The sequence below is a fragment of the Eumetopias jubatus genome, unplaced genomic scaffold (genome assembly GCF_037043125.1).
Source record: "Eumetopias jubatus isolate StellerSeaLion01/CBP00866 unplaced genomic scaffold, mEumJub1_p1.0 scaffold_8, whole genome shotgun sequence".
NCBI lineage: Eukaryota > Metazoa > Chordata > Mammalia > Carnivora > Otariidae > Eumetopias > Eumetopias jubatus.
Window position 1 is genome coordinate 104,731,280 of NW_028274814.1, and position 23,941 is coordinate 104,755,220.

General features: G+C 39.9%; 1 protein-coding gene across 1 annotated transcript in view; it reads right to left on the reverse strand.

The window, feature by feature from the left end:
• Positions 1-517: 517 nt before the first annotated feature.
• LIN7A (lin-7 cell polarity scaffold A) overlaps positions 518-23,941 on the reverse strand; it is a 117,337-nt gene continuing 93,913 nt past the window's right edge. Inside the window, exons 5-6 of the mRNA XM_028105483.2 lie at positions 6,685-6,882; positions 518-894 (exon numbers count right to left, since the gene is read on the reverse strand). Of these exons, the coding sequence (XP_027961284.1) occupies positions 6,685-6,882 (198 nt within the window). The 3' untranslated portion in view covers positions 518-894. The remainder of the gene's footprint in view (positions 895-6,684; positions 6,883-23,941) is intronic.

Consider the following 23,941-nt stretch of genomic DNA (forward strand, 5'->3'; position numbering starts at 1 on the left):
AAAACTTAACCAAAAGCTAGGTCCTTTGCTAGCGTTCTCTTACCAAATTTGTAACATTTGGTAAGAAAAGACCTCAGTTTGTAGCAAATACACTCTGATAATATATATTTTGTGGAATAAATATACATAATATTCTGTTAGAATTAATAATCATAGATACAAGCAATACTCAAATTAAAAAAAAAAAATACCCTACTAGAGTTCTCTATCCCTGCCTCTAGCAAACCAAAAGTTTAGTGAAAATTGTCCCACTCCATTAATGCAAAATTAAATTCATGGAAACAGAAAATAAAAAGCCAATTGCTTCTAGAACCTGAACAGAGTATAAATAGCATAACTTGCCTTTTTCAAGAGGGGAATAAAGGTTGAATTTGCAATTAACTGGAATTCTAATTCAGACAATTCAGCAGTATGGATGTGGACGAGGTCAGGGTACCGGGCAATGCGTAGGTTTCTTTTAAGTGGTTAACAACCTTGAACTGATGCAGTTTGAACTATAGCCTAATGAGGGATTTGTTAATCTCTGGAAAAGCTATAGACCAAAGATTCACTTCATCTTGGCCTGGTGATTTATCTGAAAGTCATGGACTTGATTCTTCTTGTACTATTTCAGTCTGCAGACTGGAAAACCTCTCCCTTTACACACTGAGAATTCCCACTGCAGTGAATGGAAGGTCTGTGTGTGTAAAGAGCACGTGAGCAGTGGGATTCAGGCCCAGAGAAAGAAGATGTTGAGTCGCCTTGGTAAAGAATTTATACACCGCGTGTTCACAGCTTCTTGACAGGTATAATTATCAATGTGGTCTTTTCCTTTTACTATGTGCTGGGATTCGGAAGCACGGTTTCGAATTTGTGACTATCAGATCTTTGATCAGGTAGCTTCTCTCTAAGGACCTGAAAGAGGAGGAAAGAGTGAAGGGAAGCCAGTGATTAGTATTCATTTGTCAATGACAACATGCTAAAAATATCAGAAGAGCATGTGCTATGTGAGAACAGCAAGAATTATTTTAGGCCCTATCACTCATGCACAATATTCCACATACGAAAAAAAAATCGTTTGATGTTTGCAAAGGAAGTAATTATCAAATGGGGATGGAAAAGACACAGTTATTCCCTAAAATGAAATACAGAACACCAGTTGGAAAACATTTCAAATGTAAAACGTTTCTTCTTCCCATTTCCAGATGACTCTCTTTTTCTTCATGAGGGCAAAGGATAGTTAACTTTTACAGTGTGATTCTTAGGGTTGGGGTACAGCCGGCAGAACCTCTCTCTGATAGGCAGGAAGCCCCAACTTCCTTGCTCTGAAGCAGATTCTCAGACCCGTTTCTTCTCACACAAGGTCAGCCTGACACCAAGTAGAACGGAGTACGCAGCTGCCCATGTGGTCAGATCCAGAGGATCAGCCTCCGTGAACACTCCCCCCAAGACCTGTCACTCTTGCCCCATCATGGAATCGTTCCTTTCAGAGAGAACAGTGGTTTCCGATCTTTGTTTTTAAAGCTGCAGATATTTTTATGCCCATGAATGCAAAGCATCATATACAAAACAGATTTTTACAAACTGTGGCAGGCCTTGCAATTGGCCTACTTTGCATCAACACCCTCCAGCTGGCATGCCTTCTGCAGATGTGCCTAAAAGCCCCTGGGTGGGGGCTTCAAAGCCATGCACAAGGCCATTGTGCTTCTTCAAGACTCACTTAAGAACATATTACACGCAAGCACTGCCTGGTACCGACATTTTCCCTCCTACAATGTGACCACTACTCTACTACTATTGAGTGCTCACTAATCACCACATATTGTGTTAAAAGTTCTACATATTTTTTCCTTAATCTCCATAACAGACCATTTCACTGAGTCTTCTATTGAATAACTTCCTATAGGTCCCCGAGTCAGCAAGTGACAGAGATCTAGAGACTTGAATTTTTAATGAATTAATTTATTATATAGTACACGTCCCAGGGGAATGGGCCTCAGAACAACAGGTGAATTTTAGGAACAGTCTTGGATCTTTTCACCTCTCCAGAGGGTGGGGAAGGAGGAGGCCTGAGGGATATGCCAGGAGCTGAGAGATCACCGGGCATCCAAAATGTGGGTCACTGAAACACCCACTGGGAAGGACCATCTGCACCAAATGTTCTCATTATTTCTCTCATTCCCTTGATTTGTAATGCAACAGATCAGTGATTTTTTTTTACTTGTTTAAATAAAAGCCTTTTTTTTCCCTATTAGTGTAAATCTTATCGCTCAAATTGCTTTGCTAACTTTTAAATGAGCCATTGTGGTAGGCAGAATAATGGACCCTAAATCTATCTGCACTTTAATCCCTAGAATCTGTGAATATGTTAGATACCACGTTAAAGGGAGATTAAAGTTGTAGATGGAATTAAGGTTGCTAAACACCTGATGTTAAAACAGGGAGATGATCCCGGATTGTCCAGGTGGGACATATGCTTGATATCATTAAACGTGGAAGATGAAGAGAGAAGGAGGAGCCAGGGAAGGGGGCTGTGATGAGGAAGCCGAGGTCAGAGCAATGCAGTGTGAGGACTCAGCCACCCTTGCTGGTTTTGAAAATGGAGAAAGGACCACGAGGCAAGGAATGTGGCGAGCCTCTAGAAGCTAGAAAAGGCAGAGAAATGACTTTTCACCTTGGAGCCTCTTAAAGCCCAGAGAGACTGTACTGGACTTCAGATCTACAGCATAATAGATTTATGTTCTTTTGAACCACCAAATTTGTGGTAACTTTTTTTTTTTTTTAAGGCAGCAGTAAGACATGGATACAGCTGAGGTGATGGAGTACTTTGAAGTATGGGGTAAATGATAAGGGGGAGCTGGATAACTCTAACGAGCATGAGAATGAATCCCTGGAAAGCTCATGTGAGGATGTCTGTGAGGAGGGATGGGGGAGGTAAGGGCAGGTGCCATCGAAGAAAGAAGTAGAGTCGTAGCACAGCGGTGTAGAGAAAGGCTTTGAAGCCCGTGTTTCTGGGTTTGAGTCATGGCCCTATCGCTTATGAGCTGTGAACTGTGGCACAGGTTTTAAAAAAAAAAATCCCACGTGCCTCAGTTTCTCCCTCTAAAACGAGATTAAAAATAGTACCTACTACCCATAGGATTGTTGTGAAGATTAAGTAATTGAACATAGATGAAGCACTTAGAAGAGGTTTTTGGCATACCCTAATTGCTTAATAAATGTTATCCAGCATTTCAGTGATTATTGCTATTATTCCGGTTTTCTGCTTGATAACTCTGGGTTCCTTGGATTCAATTATCAGAATCATCCTTGGAGGCTGGTTTCCTCGGCTCTGCAGTGGTTCCCTGGATCGGACCCGAAGGACGGCGGCTGTGGCAGTGGTCGTGGGAGGTTAGAACAGTCAGGAGTGGACAAGGGAAGGGAAACGGGGGCCTGACGGTGGGCGAGGCCACTGCTAAACTCCAGCTACTTTGTAAATCTGTGAAGATCCAGCCTGGTTTCAAATGCAGTGAATTCTCCGCCATCAATGCAGCAATAGGAGGTCAGAGAAATTTGACAATCTTTTAGTCTTGACTTCCTCAGAATGTTGACAACTCAGGAAGGATTCTTCTTCCTTCCTCCTTTTATTCTTTGAGAATCTGGGTGAAGTATGGATGTCTATAAAATCATGCTTGAAAAATAAGATGCCTTAACCTGAATAAATGTAATGCTCTTTGTCAAGAAAGTGGGGATAGCATAAAAATAGCCATATTCCTATTCTCTGTTTAGGTTTCTATAACTCAGTTGTATAGGGATCATCTCTATTACCTTTTAGAAAATGTAATCTATTCCTGATTATCACACATGGAAGTTAGGGGAAAAGACAATTGAGATTTATTTCAGGCGAGTTTGAAATTAAAAGTGGGCATAAGAGATAAATCTCCACACACCAAATTAGCTTCAAATTTCTTCCCCAAAGCAACCATAGTATGAGTTAGGAAGTGTAGCAAATCCCATTTAATCCTTAAAAATTTAATTAATTAAGAGTTGAACAAGAGCTAATGTAGGTCTCTTTGACTGAATTCACCATAAAATCCATGGATGACCTGACTCGGTACGACTTCGCTCGTACTTGGAATGGCCGCTACAGTGTCATCCCAAAAGGCCACGAACGTGTGTGTAGCAAGGGCTGTCTTGGCAGACATAAATATAAATTGCATGTTCATTTAAATAGAACTTTCCTGTACCCTCTACCAGAAAAAAACTGTTTGCAAATGTCTTTTATTAAAGAACGTTAGTCTTTGGCGGTGAGACAATAGGAAATTCTGAAGTGATTTAATGAAGACTGATGGAGCAGAGAAATGCAATGGAGTGCACGGCCCAGCAAATACTGACGGCCAAATTGTATCCTTCCAAAGATGACTGAATGGGTAGAATAGTGGAAGCTTTTAGTGAGACCTCAGAAGTCTGAATGGGAACATACTTCTTTCAAAACACTTTAGAATAATTTTACTGTGGACCAGTGTGGCAAATCAATTAGGAAAACGGTACAAGTTCGCATTATTGAGGATGGAAGAAGAAAATGAGTTAGTGGAAAGAGTTCCATGTTCTACTGAAGAACCGTGGATTGTTATTAGACCTTTGAAGGGATTCTGACAGTACCAAGGGAGGTAAAGTACCTTTGTATTCAGAATGGATTAGAGAGAAGGATGTGGGCAAAATGACTTGTCCAGATGCATCCTTATCACTCCATCCCAACCCTATCACACCCCAGTCCAACCACCATACCGCTTGCCTGGACTACTCTATAACAGCTTTCTAATTAGTCTCTGCTCTCACTCTTACCTTGCAATAATCTATTTTCCTCAGAACAGCATGAGTGATCTTTTTTAATACATAAATCAGATGTCAGTCCCTTGCTTAAAACCTTTAGTGGCTTCCACTGCAATAAAATCTAACTTCTTTCAGTGATTTAAAAAGCTTTCTGTGACCTGGCCCCCATCTACCTCTCTGTCCTTCCTCATTATTTCCTAACTAACTACCCCAGCTTTCTTTCTATTCCTCAAACATCAAGTGGCTCATGTCTCTCTTAGAGCTAGGCACTGGCTAGTTCCTCTCCTTCTTATGCTCATTTCTGGCTTCTCCTCACCATTCAACCCCAGCTTACACGTCATCTCCTTTGAGACGTCTCCCCTGATCACCTAATAGAAGGTTGTCAGCTAGCCGGTGTCTATCAGAGCACTCGATTTTAACTCTGTTAAGTACCGGTCCCAGTAGGTTATTTTCATTTACCTGGATATTAACTGTCTCCTCCAACCAAGATGTAAGCACCATGAGCGCAAGGATTTTGCTTTGCTCAGGCTGTTTCTACAGCCCATTGAACAGTGTCAAGCCCATGGCAGTACCAAATAGATCTTTACTGTTGAATAAATGTAGTTTTTAGAGTGAATGGAAGGTGATTTTAAATGAAGTCACCCAACTATGGGATATGTACAATAAAAACTCACAAGCTATGAAAGAAAGATAGACAGCTGAATTCTCAGCAGTGTCTGAGGACAAATCCTGGAGTCTTTATACTTCCCCATGTAGCTTCTCCTTTTTGTGTCACAAACCACAGAAAGTCTCATGTCATATCCAGTGTTTCTGGTTGTGCAAATAGTAGTCTGATAAAACCACTATTACCCATTGTCATTTTCCCAAGAACATCTGAACCTCCCTTGAAAATCCCATTTGCAGACATCATAGTGGAGAGGTGTGTTATGCTATTAACTGTCTCTTCCAAAGGAGAGCAAGGACAATTTATAGAATTCCAGACTATCTGATGTTGGCAGATGAAATGCCTGCAAGAGCAAAAAGGAAAATATATTCTATGTTACTTGAAAGTGTCGTTGTGGGAGGGCTCCACAAAGCCATTGCAACTTCGTATCATTCATCTAAAAAATGGGGTTTTAGGGATACTTACCTGGAAGGGTTTTTCTGAGGATAAGGAATAACATGGGAGAAGAGCCTAGCACATGGGAAGCCTAGCACACTTCAAAGATGGGGATTCTTACTCTTCACATTTTTTTCCTGGCTTTTCTTAAAAAAACAAATAGCAAGACCTGACTGAGAATTTTTGTCACAGTGGAATTTAGAAAAAAGGCAAGAGCATCACATTTTCAGTGAGCACCCACAGAGAATTTCAGATCTCTCAGAGCGCGTCCACTGGCAGGTCTCCACGTCTTTCTCCATGGAGTAGTTTTCCAGTAATTTGTATCAGTATTCTAAAGGGCTCTTCCCAGGATCAGCACTATACGGTTGTTTAGTTCCGTACACTGTGCAGCTGGCCAAGAAGGTGAGTGGGGGGGGGGGGGGAGGCGGGCGGCTGGAATCCAGCACACACTCTTGTCATGGAGCTCTGTGCCCGGGGATCTGGGTTGCACAGAGGCTGCATTTTCCTAATGTGCCTAAAGGCATTCTATAGTCTGTACCCGGCCCTCCCAAGTACATGATTTTCCAAAATATCACATTTGCAGAAAATATGGCTGAATGGCATTATAAAGTAAGCGACTGTCTTGTTTACATTTTTCTGAGGTCATTGGGTTTTTTTATTTGCTTGACTGATTCGGGCGGGGGGACTGTCATAACCTAATGATTGTATTCCAGCTGCCTCAGACACTGTATTAAAAACCGAAACAAACTTGTACGTGTCGGGCCGTCGCTGGTGCGGAAGAAGGCGCTCCTCACCTAGGACATGTGGTTCTGCTGTGTTTGTTGCTGCCGCTGCTGTTGTTGCTGCTGTCGGCGCCGGGCGGTCCGGAGCTTTTCAAAGCGCGCCTCCATTTCTTCCAGGACTTTCGGGGTGTATCGGACCACCAGCTTGACGCTGTCTTTGGCAGCCTTGAGCAGTTCCACAGCTTTCTCATGGTGCTCCCCTTCCACGCTCTGGAAAGACAGTGACAGCTCTTAAACGGGAGAGCTCGCTTGTTCCTCGCCCTGCGGGACCAGTCTGCTGTCATGATCTAGTTAAAATCCCACTTTGACACTGTATGGTGACTGATGTAACGTAATAAAATTAAATTAAATGTAAAAAAATAAAAATAAAGTCCCACTTTGAAATGTCCAGAAGCTACGGCAGATGGGACACATTGCCATCATCACTATTATTTACTGTGTTTGAGGTTGAAGTGGAGGCAGGTTAGGATGCACTAGGGTACAGAACGGATTGAGTGGGGGTTCAAGTTTAGAGGGTGAGAAGCCATCAAGACCTAAGATATTGCACTAACGTTTAGCATGGGATTTCTAAATTTCATCTGGAAGAGTAAATGCACTGGTCAAGGAAATTCTGAAAGAATTTTAAAAAAATAGTAAAAAAGGGGAACTTTCCCTATCAGATATTAACATTATTAGGGATCTATCATGATTAAAACAGTGTCTTGTTGTTATAGTAAGAGAGAGAACACAGAGTCCAGAAGCAGATCCATCGTGTGTAAAACTTTGTTATGTGATAAGTGTGGAATTTAGACCAAAGGGGGAGAGGACTGTTAAATAATGATGTGGAAGCAAATAATAATTAAATGATAGAAAATAATGTAGAGCCCAATCTCCTAGTCTACGCTAAATATAACTGATTAAAAATTTAAATGGAAAATTAAAACCATAAAACAACTAAAATGAAGCAGAGCTGAAATGTTCATCTTGCAACGGAGAAAGAATTCTTGAGTAAAAATGCCAATGGAAAAAAAAATCACAAAATCAGATTTATAAATTGTAAGTTTCTATATCTCATATACCACAAAAAGGCCAAATAACAAACAAGAAAAAATTTTCTCAATATATGACAATTCGTTCACATTCTTACCATGAAGAACTCTTGAGTCTATGAAGACCTAAGCAAAATGGGCACATGAACTCCGGATGTCTAAGCTCCCTTGCAATGAAAGAAGTACAGATGAACACAAAATATTTCCTTTATAATTATAATTTAAAAATGGTGAATATGTATTTTTAAAAATATGGTGTATTTCCAAGGATGTAGGGAAATGGGACTGTCATACTGCTAGTAACTTAACACAAACTGGCACAGTTTTTCCAGAGGGCATTATTGTTATGCATTGAATAAGCCCCTTATAAAGAATAGTTTATTTTCAGAGAAATTTACTAAGGATATAATCATATATACACACATACCTATAAGGTAGGAATGATGAAGCAGAAAGCAAAAAATAAATCACTTCTTGGCTTTTGAGTTCCAAGTCTTTTAAACAGCATGGTACAGATAATAGTTGGGAAACCATGTTTTTACTACAAGTAAATACAAAAAGGTCTCTTTCCCCAACCGTCTAAAGATTCTCCAGGTTGGGATTAGTGAGAAGCAAAACAGAAGAAAGCTGTAATCAGACATTACAGGGCCCCAAGAAAAGGAAATAATCTTCCCTGTCAGCTGATCCTCAGGGCAAATGACCTAACTCATATTTTATAGGATCAAAGTGCAAAGGTCTTTTTGACTTGCTTCCTGGATGAAGCTCCCAGAAGAAAACATCTGTGTGAGGAGAGAGGCTGAGAGAGTGCCAGAACACCTGAGAGTGGACAGAAGTGGCCAGGAAGGCCACCCCAAATTGGTTGAGATCACATTTTACAACCCAAGCAGAAGGGGGACTAAAAATGGATATTACATTGAGTTACCAAATAAATAAATAAATAAATAAATAAATAAATAAATAAATAAAGTAGGTTGCACTTCAAGCACACTTCAGTTATATCTGGAAACTCGTAATTGCTACATTATACAGATTTGGAGACAAGAAGTTGTGTTCCAATTTTATAACTTGCTTCAGCAAGGTGGATGTGGTCTGAGAAAAAGAAAATGCTTTGAATTTAGCAATGAGGTAGCCATCATGGTGTGTAAGAACGCTATTTCATCGCGTGTTGGACTATCCGGCAGATACTAAGGATTTAAGAAACGACCATGATGAGCCCTGGAGGCAATTTACAGAGCCACCCCTTCACCAAGTTTGGGGTAAATGGAAAGCAAGTGGTTATAAATAGCAGCTGGGCAGAGTGAGTTTTTGCCTGTGGCTAAAGCCTAGGAAAATAGGCTTGTTCATTGATCAATTCATTCTCTTAATTATTCATTCAATCATGGATTTGGTCATTCACTCAACAGATGCTTATTTAGCATTTATTCTATGAATTCTATTCTACCAAGTTTTTTGGAAGAACATTAAAGGAAAGGGGAAAACTTTGACACCTTTGTACAATATCATCCCTGTTTTCAGTGTGCTCAAAATTTCTAATTTGCCTCAAGATGAACTGTTAAGATATGAAAATCTCCTTCAAAAGGAAATCTGGGCAACTTGGTTGTTTATGCCTTTCTCTAATTTCTTTTTTAATATTAAAATTTATGTGTATATATTTCAGTAACACTGGTTCACCCGTTTTCTAGGCCAGATGTTAGTCTCTAAACTCCTTTTTGGCTTTTGTTCTGTTTGCTTTCATTTAATAGGGTTGGAAATTCTAGGCCAGACCTTTAGAGGCCCATTATCTCCGTGTAGGCACTATGTCTGCAGTTTAGAGTTGCCATGGGAGGGTTGTGGTACTAATACATGGGGCCATCAAGCTGTCACCATAGGGACAAAAAGCTGAGAGAAATGTGGCTGGTGTGCCGTATCCAGCCCCACTGAACCATCAAAGTTACCCTCTCCCACCCCAAGCTCTGTTGTCCCCCAGAGTTAGCAATTTATTAAAAAGCAGACTCCATGGTCTTTGAATCTAGAATTTTTGCCCTGATGCTCTTTCTCTGGTTTAGATGATGACTCAGCCTCCTTTGGGCTCACCAGAGTTAACAGGTCTTCTGGTCTGACTCTACCTTTTGCTTTGCTTTCTTCACCAGGGCACAGAACCTTCTGATGGGATCTGGGCAGAGTGTCATAGGTCTGCTTCCAAAAAATGCTTTGTTCAAATAATACAAGTTATATAATTGAATAGTACAAGAGAAACTAAGAGGTAACTCAGAGATTCGGGAAATATAAGTATGTTTGTAGAATGTACTATTTCAAACACTCTTTAACTTTATTTTTCAATTGTTTTCAGAAAAATGTTTCAACTCTTGTCTTAATGACTGATCTGGATGGCTTCTTCACGGGCTTTGCCTACTTTATGAATACTTTTGAGTGCATATGGTTGCCTCTTTAACATATAGTTTATCTTTTGAGTGCTTTTAGTCCCTCAGTTCAACTTTTTGGAAGAATAGTCTGTTTTCTCTACTTCTTTCTTTCTTTCTTTCTTTTTTTAAGGTAAGAACGAAAAAGCAGATCATCTTCCCATGGAGGTCTTATTCCATGCATAAAAAGAAGCCAAACTATCTGCTCAGAGTATACGTGTTGATGTGCAAACACTTGTTAATAGGTATTCCTTGAGCCCTGAAAATGTATCACCTATCCCTACTTTTGGCCTGTTCTACTACTCACTCTTAATGAAAGTATGCCTTATTTCGAGCTAAATATTTAAAACATGTTTTGAAATGTAATAGTTTATTTGTCGACAATTGAACTGTTTCTATCAAAGCTGTACATATAAAAGCTATCCTGATTCAGAAATTGTCCTTTGTGACACCTTGCTCAGTTGGAGCGGTCACTGAAAACCTGCAGCACCAGCTTGTCACTGAGCAGGAAAATGTGGCCTTTCTGTAATTTGGAGAAACCTAGCAAGGCTTCCCATTTTAAAGCAAAATCCCCTCTTGCATTTAAAATTGGAAATTCTATATGATTAGATTTCATTCTCTTGCTTTAAGAATTGTGGTGTACCTACTGCAATTTTAGGAACTCATAAGCAAGGATTCATTTAGTAAAGACATCTGGTGAAAGTTAGATATTATTAAGAAGGCGAGGGGTGGTAAAGAAGCATGGGGGAATAGTAGGTACCTAGGAAACATTTAGACTAAAGAGGAGTATGGCCCTGAAAGAGAAAAGGCCCTAAAGAGAAATATTATCTACCCCACAGTTATGCATAATACTTTGGCCATGATCAGTCACTGAAATGAATTAAAAGGCACTAGGAAAAATGGACATTTCTATCCTGAAAATATGTATTTCTCCTGCTAAATCTTTTAAGAATACACATAGAAATCAATATGAGAGAATTTAAATCATTTTTGTCACTTCCAAATGCATAAATACAAGTTAAAAATAGTAAATTGATATAAAATAATAATCCTGTAATGTTAATATATAAGAGAAGATATTTCATTCAGGAAGCTGGGAAAAAAACAGCTCAGTAAAAACCAGGTGCGTACTGGTTTCATCAGCAATTTCATGCAGTAGTAAGCTCTAGGAAGCTTTAAAGTTAGTTAATTTGATGAAAGTTTAATAAGTCAGTGGCTGGTAAATGAACCAACTTAACAACATGGCTGCCTTCTGATCTTTCAATAGCTTTTCTATTTCCACAGGTTGGGAGATATCAAAATGGTTGCTATTTCATGGTATGCTCCATTTCCTAGTTGATTTAAGAATCCTCTCTAATAAAAGAGAACTTTGGATCACACTGCAGACACTAATTTGGTCATGACTCATGTTTTTTCCCCCACTGCAATAGGGAAACTAGTTGTTAAATTTTGACCCTGGCTAGCCCTCAGATGGAAGAGATGCCCGTCCTGGGAAGGAAGCTTGTTATCTGTGCATAATTAGCTGTCAAACGGTCTATGCCCAGGTCTTCATGCAGGTCTTACTCTGTGAGGATTACTTGAACATAATCTTGACTGAGTTTGCTAATAGAAAAGTTGCTTAAACACTTTTTCAGATAGCCAAGAATTGGCTATCCCTCTCAGTTATTCTAGGCATATCTAGAGCCAAGTTTATGCCTGGGCTCCTAACATTGACATCAGTCATTCCTTTGGATTAAGGGCCCAATGATGTGACCAGAGAGTAAATTATATTAAGAGCATTGGGTCATAATATCTAGGTAACTCAGGAACTCAGAACATTATAGCTGTAAAGACCCTTAGAAACAATCTTAGTTATCTCCTTGTATTTAATCTTTTGTCTCGTTAACAGCCATCACCACTTACAGTTACAAAATGATCGTCTTGTGATGAGAACTCTTAAGATCTACTTTGTTAGCAACTTTCAAACACGCAATACAGAATTATTAACTACAGTCACCAAGCTGTACATTACACCCCTGTGACTTATGTTATAACTGGAAATCTGTACCTTTTGGACAGAGATTGGTTTTTTGGGGTGATGTGAAAGGATAGGAACTAATGACAAGGGTAAGATCGGTCAACTCCTAGCACTAATGAGTATGAGTTGGCTAGTGAGGGAGCAGCCTGAGGGCTATGTGAAGGGCTCGCTATTAGCCAGTTATGATTCTCACATTTGAAATGATCCAGTATAGTCAAAGACAGACCTACTCCTTTTCCACAAAGTTTAGAGTGACTGGTCATTTTGTTCTTATGATAGTTTTTCTTTTAGTCCATTAAGGCATTTTATTATTTTAAGAGTGCGTATGTCTGTATATAAAAATGTGTGTGTGTGTGTGTGTGTGTGTGTACTAAGTGCAAAGCACTGCTAGCTACTTTCTGTGCATTATATCTAATCCTTATAACTCTATAAAAATGGGAATGGAAAGCTTAAGAAATTTATCCTAGGCCCCCAAGTAGTTAAGTGGAACAGATTAAAATGAATTGAGATCTATCTGTTTCCAGAGATTAGACTCTCACTTACCAAATCCATAGCATTAAACAAGATATTAAAGAGAAAGTAAATATCATAGGGGTGGCTATTCCCTGTTTCTGGCTTTTTTTAGACCAGTAGTTCTTAAACATGGATGTCCATAAGATTCAACTGAGGCATTTTTCAAAATATTAGAGGCCTGGCTGTATCTCAAACTTGCCATATACTCAGCGATATGTCCTAGGAATATGCGACTTTATAAAACCCTGATACAGCCAGCCAACCAGGCACTGATTCGTAGGTCAGTGTTTGGACACAGTACTCTAGACTATAATTAACCCAAATAGTAAATAGTCAAGAGTTTCTCTACTATGTTATTCTGGGAAAGAGAGCTGAGTAGGCTAGAAAATCTTGTAATTTTGCCTTGGTGTAGCTCTAGAATCATCATTTTTGGTCACTGAGAAAACCCTATACATATTAATTGGGTATTTAATTAAGAATGGAGTATCTCTGCACAAGCTGCAGGACATATTCAGAAAAAACTTCTATGACTTTTTGATCCATTCCTTTCCTCAAATATGTTAATTTCTTGTTCTAAATGTATTCTCTTTTGCTGAAGAAAAGTGGTAAGTATATAAAAAGTATCACATTTATCCCTTGGAAAAAATATGCTAATATTCTCCCATAGTAGTCTGTTCCTGCCTAAATGCTAACATCTATTTCAGTGCACTGTAATTTATCTGTTTACAATCATTCTGCTGTCACAGGCCTGTCCAAGGGCAAGACGAGTCTTATTTATCTCTGTGCCCAACATCAATGGTGTGTTCAATTAATAGTCAATGAATAAACCATCTTTCTCCCTTCCCTCTATCTATCTATCTATCTATCTATCTATCTATCTATCTATCTATCTATATGTTATAACACACTTTTTTCTATTAGGCTAAGGAGCCAGTACTGCTCCTTGGTTTGAATTTGAGCTTCTTCACTTATCAGCTCTATGAGCTCAGACAAGTTGCTTGCTATCTTCAAGCTTCAATTTCTTCCTCTGTAAAAGTGGTATCATAGAGTATCTACTTCTAAGGATCATTACAGGCATTAAACTTAATGTACACAAAGCACCTGGAAAAGTGTGTGATATTTAAAGAGGGTCGAAGAAATGCTAGCTCTTTGTGATAATCTTACTGTAGGGCTTCAGATGCTTAAGGACAATAGCAACAACAAAATCTAATTTTGGAGTAAGTAGACATTTCCTTTATATTATCTAGGGCAAAGTTTGCTAAATAAATTAACAGTGGATGGAGTTTGTTGGAAGAATGTTTCCAACTATTTAGGTAAATCAACTGCTTCTAATTACTGTCAAGTAATTTAGAAGCATCATTTCCATACATACAATTGATATGTTAATTACAAATGATCATTATTTATTCATGAAAAACTATTCTTCTCAGTCCCTCCACTGCGTCCCACTTTGTTAAGGAGAGGAACAGTGGGTAGGAGATTTGCTTGATAGTAGCATGCATAGTGTGAGCGAACTTGAGAGGGGAAAATCATCAACTAACCCAACACTACAAAAGAGTGGAGAGGTTGACAGGAGAAAAGAGTGTCTATAATTACACATATTTTCATCCTGTGAGAGTAGTTATAAATATAAAAATTTCTGAACCATGAAAGCAGAGAGTGCAGAGCATTGCCAGCAGGCCCAGGGGGCAAGAAACCTAGAGGGAGCAAAAGCTTTGGAAGAAAAATCAGCACCAGAAATCACAAATCTAGCATATGGGTGATCTCAGTTCACCTTTGAGATCTGGAGGCTAAAATTGGAAGCAAATGCAGCTACTACACTTCAGTTGTAATGCTTTATAGTAACAGCTCAACTCATGATGTTCTGGCACCAAATGAAGGAAAAAAATTCCTGATGGTTGTTCGGATGAAGATTAAACACACACACAAATACACACAAACGTAATAAATGCACACACACATTCAATAAACATCTGTACACACACATACACGTGCACATACACACAGTAAACATAATACAAAGGCACACATAGCCATCTTCAAGAGTACAAATGTGAGCACTAGAGATCTGGTAACAAGCAAGCAGCATGGGAAAATATTCCTAGGAAATGAGATCTTCCAATCAGTCTATTAATTTTTGAGGAGTAAGTTTCACCAAGAAGTCGAAGTTACAGTAAACCCTTCCCAGTCATGATTCACCTGATTCGTGCTGCTAAAATGCATGCTGTGTCCGCCCACGCTCTCCCAAGCCTTGACACTGTGACTCCAAAGCCCTGAGGTGCAGAGACTCTTGCCGACGTTCAGAAACAGTCATGCAGAAACTGCCGGTTCTCAACGTTTGCTTCTGGGTGTGGTCTGGCAAACGGGAGGGGTGTGGAGGTGTGATAACCACCATCCCACATACCTCCCAAAAACTGCCTCCCCCATACTCCCCACTATTATACTTCACTGAAACATGCAAATAATATCTAAGCCACTAAAACTGTATGACTCCTTTATCAAATCATCAAACTGACCCTTAGTATAGCCTGTGTGACAGGGCAGAAAGTCCAGAGATTGGGAGTCAAGAGGGTTGAGGCATATGAATAGTAGAAAAATCATTAAGAGTGTGATCGTTAGGGGCGCCTGGGTGGCTCAGTCGGTTAAGCGGCTGCCTTCGGCTCAGGCCATGATCCCAGGGGTCCTGGGATCGAGCCCAGCATGGTCCTCCCTGCTCAGCGGGGAGCCTGCTTCTCCCTCTGCCTGCCGCTCTGCCTACTTGTGCTCTCTCTGTCAAATAAATAAATCTTTAAAAAAAAAAAAAGAGTGTGATCTTTAGAAAATGCCCTAACTCTTTGTGCCTCAATTCCTAGATAGAGACAGTCTCTGGTTTTAACACTCATGTCCCAGGAAATGCCTCAGTCCCGCACAACCCGAGACGGTTGGTCATCCATTAAGATGCAGGAAGGTGTTGCAAAGAGTAACACGGTAGCACCTGGTACATGCTCTTTCTTCAGTAAATATTTGTTTGTTTTTAAAAAATCAGCAGCCCTTGGGGAGTTTGAATTTTCAGTGGACACGAGGGGAAGTGATTTTATCAAAGAAGGACAGGTCCACTGAACACCAAAGGGCAGCATGAAGAAGGGGAAGGGAAGAAGAGATCTGACTTAAGAGAAAAGTTTGAAATGGTAGGTTTCCTGGGTGCCTGGGTGGCTCAGTTGGTTAAGCGACTGCCTTCGGCTCAGGTCATGATCCTGGAGTCCCGGGATCGAGTCCCGCATTGGGCTCCCTGCTCAGCAGGGAGTCTGCTTCTCCCTCTGACCCTCTTCCCTCTCGTGCTCTCTATCTCTCATCTCTCTTTCTCTGAAATAAATAAATAAAATCTTTATAAAAAAAAAAAGAAATGGTAGGTTTCCTGGCAGCTAGGTCATTATTGCTCAATTTGCAATTCTGCCCAAGACCCTAAATGCAGACCTAGCATGATCTGCTGCTTTTGCAGGATCCCAAGAATGGTGGAAGCTGGCTTAACATGTCAAACTAGTTTAGAAAGGAGTACCCAGGTTCAGTTGAGGTCTTTTAAATGTTAATGAAGTAGTGTTGCATGCCTCAACACTGGCTGAGATCCCTAAGGACAAATACCAAAGCCCACCCTTCAAACAGTCCCCGCTGAATTTTAGGATCAGTGGCCTGTTATCATGATGGGGACAAGGCTAATACTGGAAGGTTCTATGAAAGACTTTGCAAATTAGAAAAAAGGCTTAATCAAAGGAGGTATGGGGGAATCTTATTTAACTAAGCACGGTACACATTTTCCTATCTTCTCTCCCTGCAATAACAACTGGGATTCTGTCAACCAGAAGAGTGTTTTGTTTTTGTTTTGTTTCTTTCCGCTTCGGTGTCTTACTCTGGTGATCTCACAGAGACCATTGTTTTCTAAGGGGTGTCAGAAAAAATAACAGGTTCCTGAAATTATTCAATCAAACCCTTCAAAGGATACACTTTATTATTTAACCTGTTTTAGAATCCTAGACGCCCAGGCAATTCATATAAAGCATAAGGGAGAAACATAAAAAAATCTAGGCAGAAGTTGTCTGAGTCCAGAGCTGTCAAATGTGTTTCTTGTGAAGTGTAAAAAGCAGCAGGGACATTTATGTCGCTGCGTACCATGAATAATAAACATTAATAATAGCTATAACATTTAATTTAATTGTGGAGACTCAACATTACAGATGCCTTCTTGCAGGAGAAGTGAACATTTAAAGGATATTTTGGGTTTAGTGTCCAGTATCTCTCTGGCTCTGCATATAAATGTCTTTTCCAATTCAAAGCACACCCACAGAGTATTCTTGGACTTGTCACCAGTGACTTACACTAAGATTTTTCAGGTAGGTCCACAAAATAAAACTTATTTCAAATGCTTTAACTGGCTCGAACCTCCAAAGATTCTTTTCACCCCTCCTCTCTGGTTCTTGCTGTCACTGGCCATGCAGCCAACCAAACTAGACACTTTGGGGACATCTTTCATGCTCTCCTCAATGCACATCCAATTAACCACCATACTGATTGATATTGATTCCCCACTTACCATCTCATCTCTCCTCCCTGTTATTTCTTATGATTTCTTGCCTGGATTTTAAAATATCCTCTATCTTCTCTCTTATCATCAAAACTCTTCTCCAGATTCTTGTCTGAGTCCCCTGGTCTTTCCATGCTGTTGCTTAAATCCGGTGAAGAGCAGAATACCCACAGCTCTGGTAGACACTGTCCTAGAGAGCAGAGACTGGGCCACATCAATTGTTCCTCCCCAGTACCCAGCACAGGACACAGTACTTACCCAACGTCTACTTAACCTATCTGGGGAGAGCTGGCTTCAAAGCTTTGACCCACAGGTTACCAGCTGTATGATTTAGGGCAAGTTATTTCATTTCCCTGAGCTTCAGTTCCTACACCTGCAAAATGGTGTAACATTTCCTTCAGAGGTGTCATTTAAAATTTAATGAACTACCCATGTAAAGTACCACGTACTAAACCTGGCCCACGGAATGCACCCACGCACCCAGGAAAGGCAGGTTCCTCTACCCGATGAATATTTTCCCATTTTCTAGAAATAAAAATAAAAACTTGTATAACATGCAAAGTACTTCCCTCAAACAAGTGGGCCCAACCCTGTTTCCTTATATTCATTTTCAATATATGGGCAACATGCATTTTGTTTTTACCATGTATTTTCATGTTTCCATAATCTCTCAGTCTTATTCCCTCAGCCTAGAATGTCTTTCCTTCATTCTCCTGTGGTAGTAAATCTCCACCCATCATTCAAAGTCTATTCCCAGATAGCACGTCTTCTCTATTAGGTCATTTTCTTGCTCCAAACACCTTACAGTGACCTATAAGGACCTTCCTTCTGCACTCCCAGCTGACCTCTTCAACTTTACCTTCTAAGACTCTCCCCCTCACTCATATCCCAAATCACACTGGAGTTCTTTTTTGTATTGTAGTGCCTCATTCATTTCTGCCAGAATTTTGGTATGACTAGCTCCCTGTCATGAAGGGCTCAAGTAAAAAAATGCTCAACTTTACTATTAGCTAGGGAGATACAGATTAAATCCAGAATGGGACAAAAATGATCCAATTATTTTTAAAAATTGATAATGTATTGCCAAAGATTTGGTGAAATTTATGTTCTCGTACAATGCAGAAGTATAAACTGGAGGTCAATTTGGCAGTGTCCATTAAAATAAAGTATGCCCATATCTCCCTAACCTTAGCCCCATATCAATATTCACCCTAGAAAAACAGTCACTGGTATACATGAAGATTTCCATTAAAGCCGTGTTCACAATAACAAACAAAACAGAACAAAAAGCCAATTGGGTAACGAGCTAAATATCCATCCAGGGGGAAATGCTTAGATTAACCATGGTACTCACACACCACAGAATACTACACAGCAGATTAAAAATGTAAGTATATACTAACAAGGCAAGATGTTCAAGACATACTTCTTAAAAAAAAAAAAAGATTTATTTGAGAGAGAGAGAATGTGAGAGCGAGTGTTGGGGGAGGGCAAGGAGGGGCAGAGGGAGAGGGAGAAAGAAACCCAAGCAGACTCCCTGCTGAGCGTGGAGCCCAACGTGGGGCTTGATCCCACGACTTGGAGATCATGACCAGAGCCGAAACTAAGAGTTGGATGCTCAACCGACTGTGCCACCCAGATGCCCCCCATGACATACTTCTGAGAAAGCAAGTCACAGAATAATAAGTACCTATGAAAATACCAATGCGTTTTTAAAAAGTACTTATAAAAATAATAATACCTAGCATTCATTGAGTATTTACTATTAGGTATTGTTCTAAGTGCTTTAAATTTATCAAAATAGTTACCCTTCCCAACAACCTGGTGAAGTATGTAATGTTATCATCCCAATTTTGTATGAAGAAACTGAGGCACAGTAAGTTTCCAAGGGCACACCATTAATGGGTAATGACTCTGTCTCTCCATTTGCCTTGTAATCACCGCTCTGTATTGCCTTATGTGTTTAGGTCTAAAAACAAATAAATAAAGTTGTGTGTAACATTTAAAGTAATTAAATGCTGTGTGCGTGTATACTTGAGTGCAAAGAAAAATGTTTGCATAAATACCCACTCTCATAGCGTTTCTTCACGAGGGCAGGTGGAGGGAGGGAGGAGCGAGAATGGAATGAAGAAAGGGAAATGGTTAAAGGGATTTTTTAAAAAAGAATTTGACTGCATTCTTTTCACACTGAAGTATTTGGAAATTTTATAAGGATGTATTCATATTTTTTTGTGTAATTTGTTTTAATACAATAGCCCAGTATCATCATAAGGAAAATGACAGGGAAAGTCATTCTAGAACAAACCAAAGAAGGTGGGACAAAGGGTAATTTTGTTTAAAAAGTGCTTTGAGGTGCATCTTTGAAGTAAGTTGAGCAAAAATAAATTACAACTGTAATTGCCTGGGTAAATTAGGTGAAATGAAGGGATTTTAGCTGCATGACCACAGAAATTATAGATGTAGAAGTGTGGTCTGTGTGAGCCACCGAGATTCCATTTGACCAGTCATAACTGAATGTTTTTTCTGCTGGTACCGTTAATTTGCTGAAATCTGTCTAAGTTTTCCTTTTCTCCACATCGTCTCGGTTGTTTATTGGTCTGTGCTAGCATTTTAGTTCTATGGCCTGGTAGATCATTCATGCTGAAGCGGGAATGCTATACATCCAAGTTTTCAGGGAATGATGTTTGAGTGAGAAATGGTGAGGAAGGATTATGAAATACTGCAGGTTTAAATTTTTGCTTTTCACCTAATGGCTCCTGAGATGAAAAACTGCAGTGATTTCAAGCTTGATAGATGTGAGATCCCAGAGACAGGTACAAATCAGTCCACCCAGGAAGTTTTTAAAAAATGACATGAGTCGGCTTTAAAATCCTACTTTTATATGATGATAATTGATCCTCTGCCCCCTGTCCCCCCAATAACAATGTGGGGCAACAAAGAAAGAAACAGAGTTATTCCCTACACAGCAGATTCAAAATGAGATCTGTTTCTCCTCTCACTAAGCAGTAAGTTATGTCCACGTCTGGTTGCCCTGCCTCTGGTTGTGGCCCTTTTCTAAACCACTTTTCACACTGCAATCACAGTAAGCATTCTAAAATGCACATTTGATCAGGTCACTCTCTTGCTTCAAATCCTTCTGAGTCGCCCTATCGCTTAGATACAGCCCGAAGTCGTCAGGCCAGTGTGCCTCATTAAAATCTGGCCCCTGCTTATATTTTCAGGCTCCAAACAGAAGAACTGGCAATTTTGTCTCAGGTCTGGACTCTGTTATTGCTCCCCGTGAGGTGGCTCTTTCGTATTCCTCGCTGCCTCCACCTACCTGTAGCATCTACTTGCCTATGAGTCTCGTCTGCAGGAGGAGCCAGATCTGGCCCTCCCACGTCCCGGTTATAAATAAATAATTGCCCGTTCATGATCCCCCACAGAACCCCACACTTATGCCTATTTCTTCCCCACACCCATAAATATGAAATCAGATTTATTTTTTTTTCTGTCACCAATGACTAAGACAACACCAGACCCAATAATATTTTGCTGAATGAATGAATGAATGGACGGATGAATACCTAAATTTTACAAATTGGGTTAATGTTCATCAACAACTCCGTAAGTTAGCTATGTTGTCACTTCTCTGAAAAGACAACGATTTCCTAGTTAATGGCTGTAATTACAAACTAGTAACAAGGATCACAAACATTTTTTTCAGTTCTTACTATGTGTCAGGGACCATGTTATGCCATTTAATTTTTTTTAAAGATTTTTTTTTATTTATTTGACAGAGAGAGACACAGCAAGAGAGGGAACACAAGCAGGGGCAGTGGGAGAGGGAGAAGCAGGCTTCCTGTGGAGCAGGGAGCCCGATGTGGGGGCTCGATCGCAGGACCCCAGGATCATGACCTGAGCCAGAGGTAGGCGCCTAACGACTGAGCCACCCAGGCGTCCCTGTGTTATGCCATTTTAACACCAAAACATAAAAACGAGGAAGCCAATGTTATTATCTTCTGTGATGAGGAGAGCAGGGCTGAGAGAAGTTACTAAATTACTCCTCAAACTCCACACATTCCACTGAATTAGTCTGTGAGAGTTCAGTCGCCCAGTGCATTCAGAGTGCTTGGCAAATGCCTGGGCTGTAAGCTCTCCAAGGAAGCCTTTCCTGTTACTTTTGTTCCTGATTTTGGGACTATGCTTGTGTTTCTGCCTGCTTCATTTCTAAGCCTAGTATCCGGGGATTTTTAAGCTGCCATTTTTAAAAAAGATTTTATTTATTTATTATTTATTTATTTATTTATTTATTTGAGAGAGAAAGCATGAGAGCACAAGCAGGAGGGAGGGGCACAGGGGGAAGCAGACTCCCCGCTGAGCAGGGAGCCCAATGTGGGACCCGATCCCATGATCCTGGGATCATGACCTGAGCCGAAAGCAGATGCCTAACCGACTGAGCCACCCAGGCGCTCTTTAAGTTGCCATTTTAATGCAGTGGCATATATGCCGAGTAGAAGATATATTTTTTAAAAAGTTACATTTTTTTAATCCGCAAAAACTTTAAAAATTAAAAAAAAAGGGGGGAAGAAGCTACTGCCACTGACCTCATCCGTAGCCCCTTGTTGCTCCTCCAACATGCCAGGTGCTCTTCCATCTTAGGGGCCTTGCACTCTTTCCCCGGGATGGAATGTTCTTGCCTACACACTCAGGGGGCTCAGCCCCTCATCTGCTTTCGTCTTCTCCTCAAATACCACCTCACTGATGCTCCTCTGACCACCCAGCCCCACACCCTCTCCTCCCAGTACCCTGGCACTCCCCATCCTCCTTATACTGTACTGATTTATTTTCTTTTCCCTTAATACTTGCCACCACCTAACATTATAGATGTTTATTTATTTATTTCGTTTATTGTTTATCTGCCCGACTGGGATAGAAACTCCATGAAGGGAAGAATTTCCCAATCTCTCTTTTTTTTTTTTCACCAGAGGATCCTGAATGCCTCAAATAGTGCCTTGCACACTATAGATGCTTAAAAAATACTTTTTTGAATGAATGAATGAATATCAAGACTATAACTGGGCAATATTATATAAACTTGTTTGGCTACATATATGATCTAGATACAGGGAATTTAACTATCTTTTGTCAACAGATAGCCCGATTTTTATCTCTCAAACTAAAATTTCGGTGGAATAACTAAGCAGCTAATGTATTAGAGAAAGCAGACGATGTGGTTAGATCTAGAGAGAGTAACATGACAAAAGATAAAGTTTAAAGTTTGACTCAAGTCCCACATTTCTATAAATAATTGAAAGTGCATCAGAGGGAATGTTAATGACTATATTTGATTTGTTTTATTCACAGAATAATCAAATATGCCTAATAAGTTGCACATAATTAACTTCTTGATGATTTTCTTAATAAATTTATTAGAGGTCAAACAGGTTAAAAGTGATTGGGCTTCTTTGTGGAATACTCCAAATATGTGCAAAATATTATTCAATACAACTGGAACTGGAGGAAATATTTTTAACATCTACAAATATTGACACCATAAAATGATGTGTGCTCTGATAACTAGCATCATACAGCTTTGTATTATCCCTCCTGCCAATTTCATTTAATAAAATAAGACCCATGTGAAATGGTGCGTGCAATGGGTTCCTGTGGGAATTAGCTCTGTCTCAACTGCTATGGCATGGGCAGTGATATTTAAAGTTGCTTCTTACATTGCTTAAGAATGAATAATAACATAATCATCATTTAAATTTTCTAAAAATTTAAACAGATCAGAGACACAAAAATAAAGAGAATTTCAGGATTAGCAACAGTTCCCCCTCCCAGCCTGGTGGTCAGCCTCATTCCAGACCGATTATAAAACTCAGAGAGCTTTCAGGGTCTCAGGTTCCCTGCAGACTTCAGTTCTAGACTTTATGGAGTGGTCAAATATGATACTGTGCCATCTAGATTCAGGCAGAAAAGTGGAGAGTTCTTAGCCTATTTCTGTTCATAAGATTTTGGCGCAATATTTCTACCAATCACCCAAAGCTAAATCTAAGGCCAGTTATGAGTAATGTAGCCATTTCTATTTATGAAAAACTTAACTTGAGGTTTCCAGGAGAATTAGGTAAAAGTAAGCCCCTTTAGGGTATGATCTATGTTTTGTTTAAACTGCTCCTTTCCCAGTGCCAGGCATAAGGGCACCTGGTTAATAATTTTTTTTGGCAGTCTGATTGACTCCTTTAAAGTGATTTCTTAAAATACTGCCTGCCTGTAGAGACAGATTCACTCACAGTGAGCTGTCAATCTCTTTGTCTTTGTCACCCATGGTAATTAAGGTCAATGGCAGGGTTCCTTCTTATGGATCTTATAATTCTGAGACAAGCCTCGGATGCAGTCTCCTTTCCAGAATGGTTGTCATTTGTGAAATTCCCTACATGCTATGATTCGGTGGAAGTCTATAGTTCAACATGACACACTTTGCAACTTCATTAAACGTGGTTATACCCGATGGCTGAACTTAGAAAGGTGGGGTTCCGGCACCACCACTGCCAAGACTCCTTCCCTCCATTTCCCATAGCTGAGGCTCAGCAATCAACTTCTAAGTTTGGGCATCTGACATGAACCTCCCAGTAACCACACAGAGCTTATGATGTGTTATATGACTGCCATCTGTATCAGCTTCCTCTTGCTTTGTAAGTGTAACCAAGAACAAGACAAGATCAAAATCCACTGTGGAAAACTGCACAAACTTGGCTTAACTTAGGTATACCTA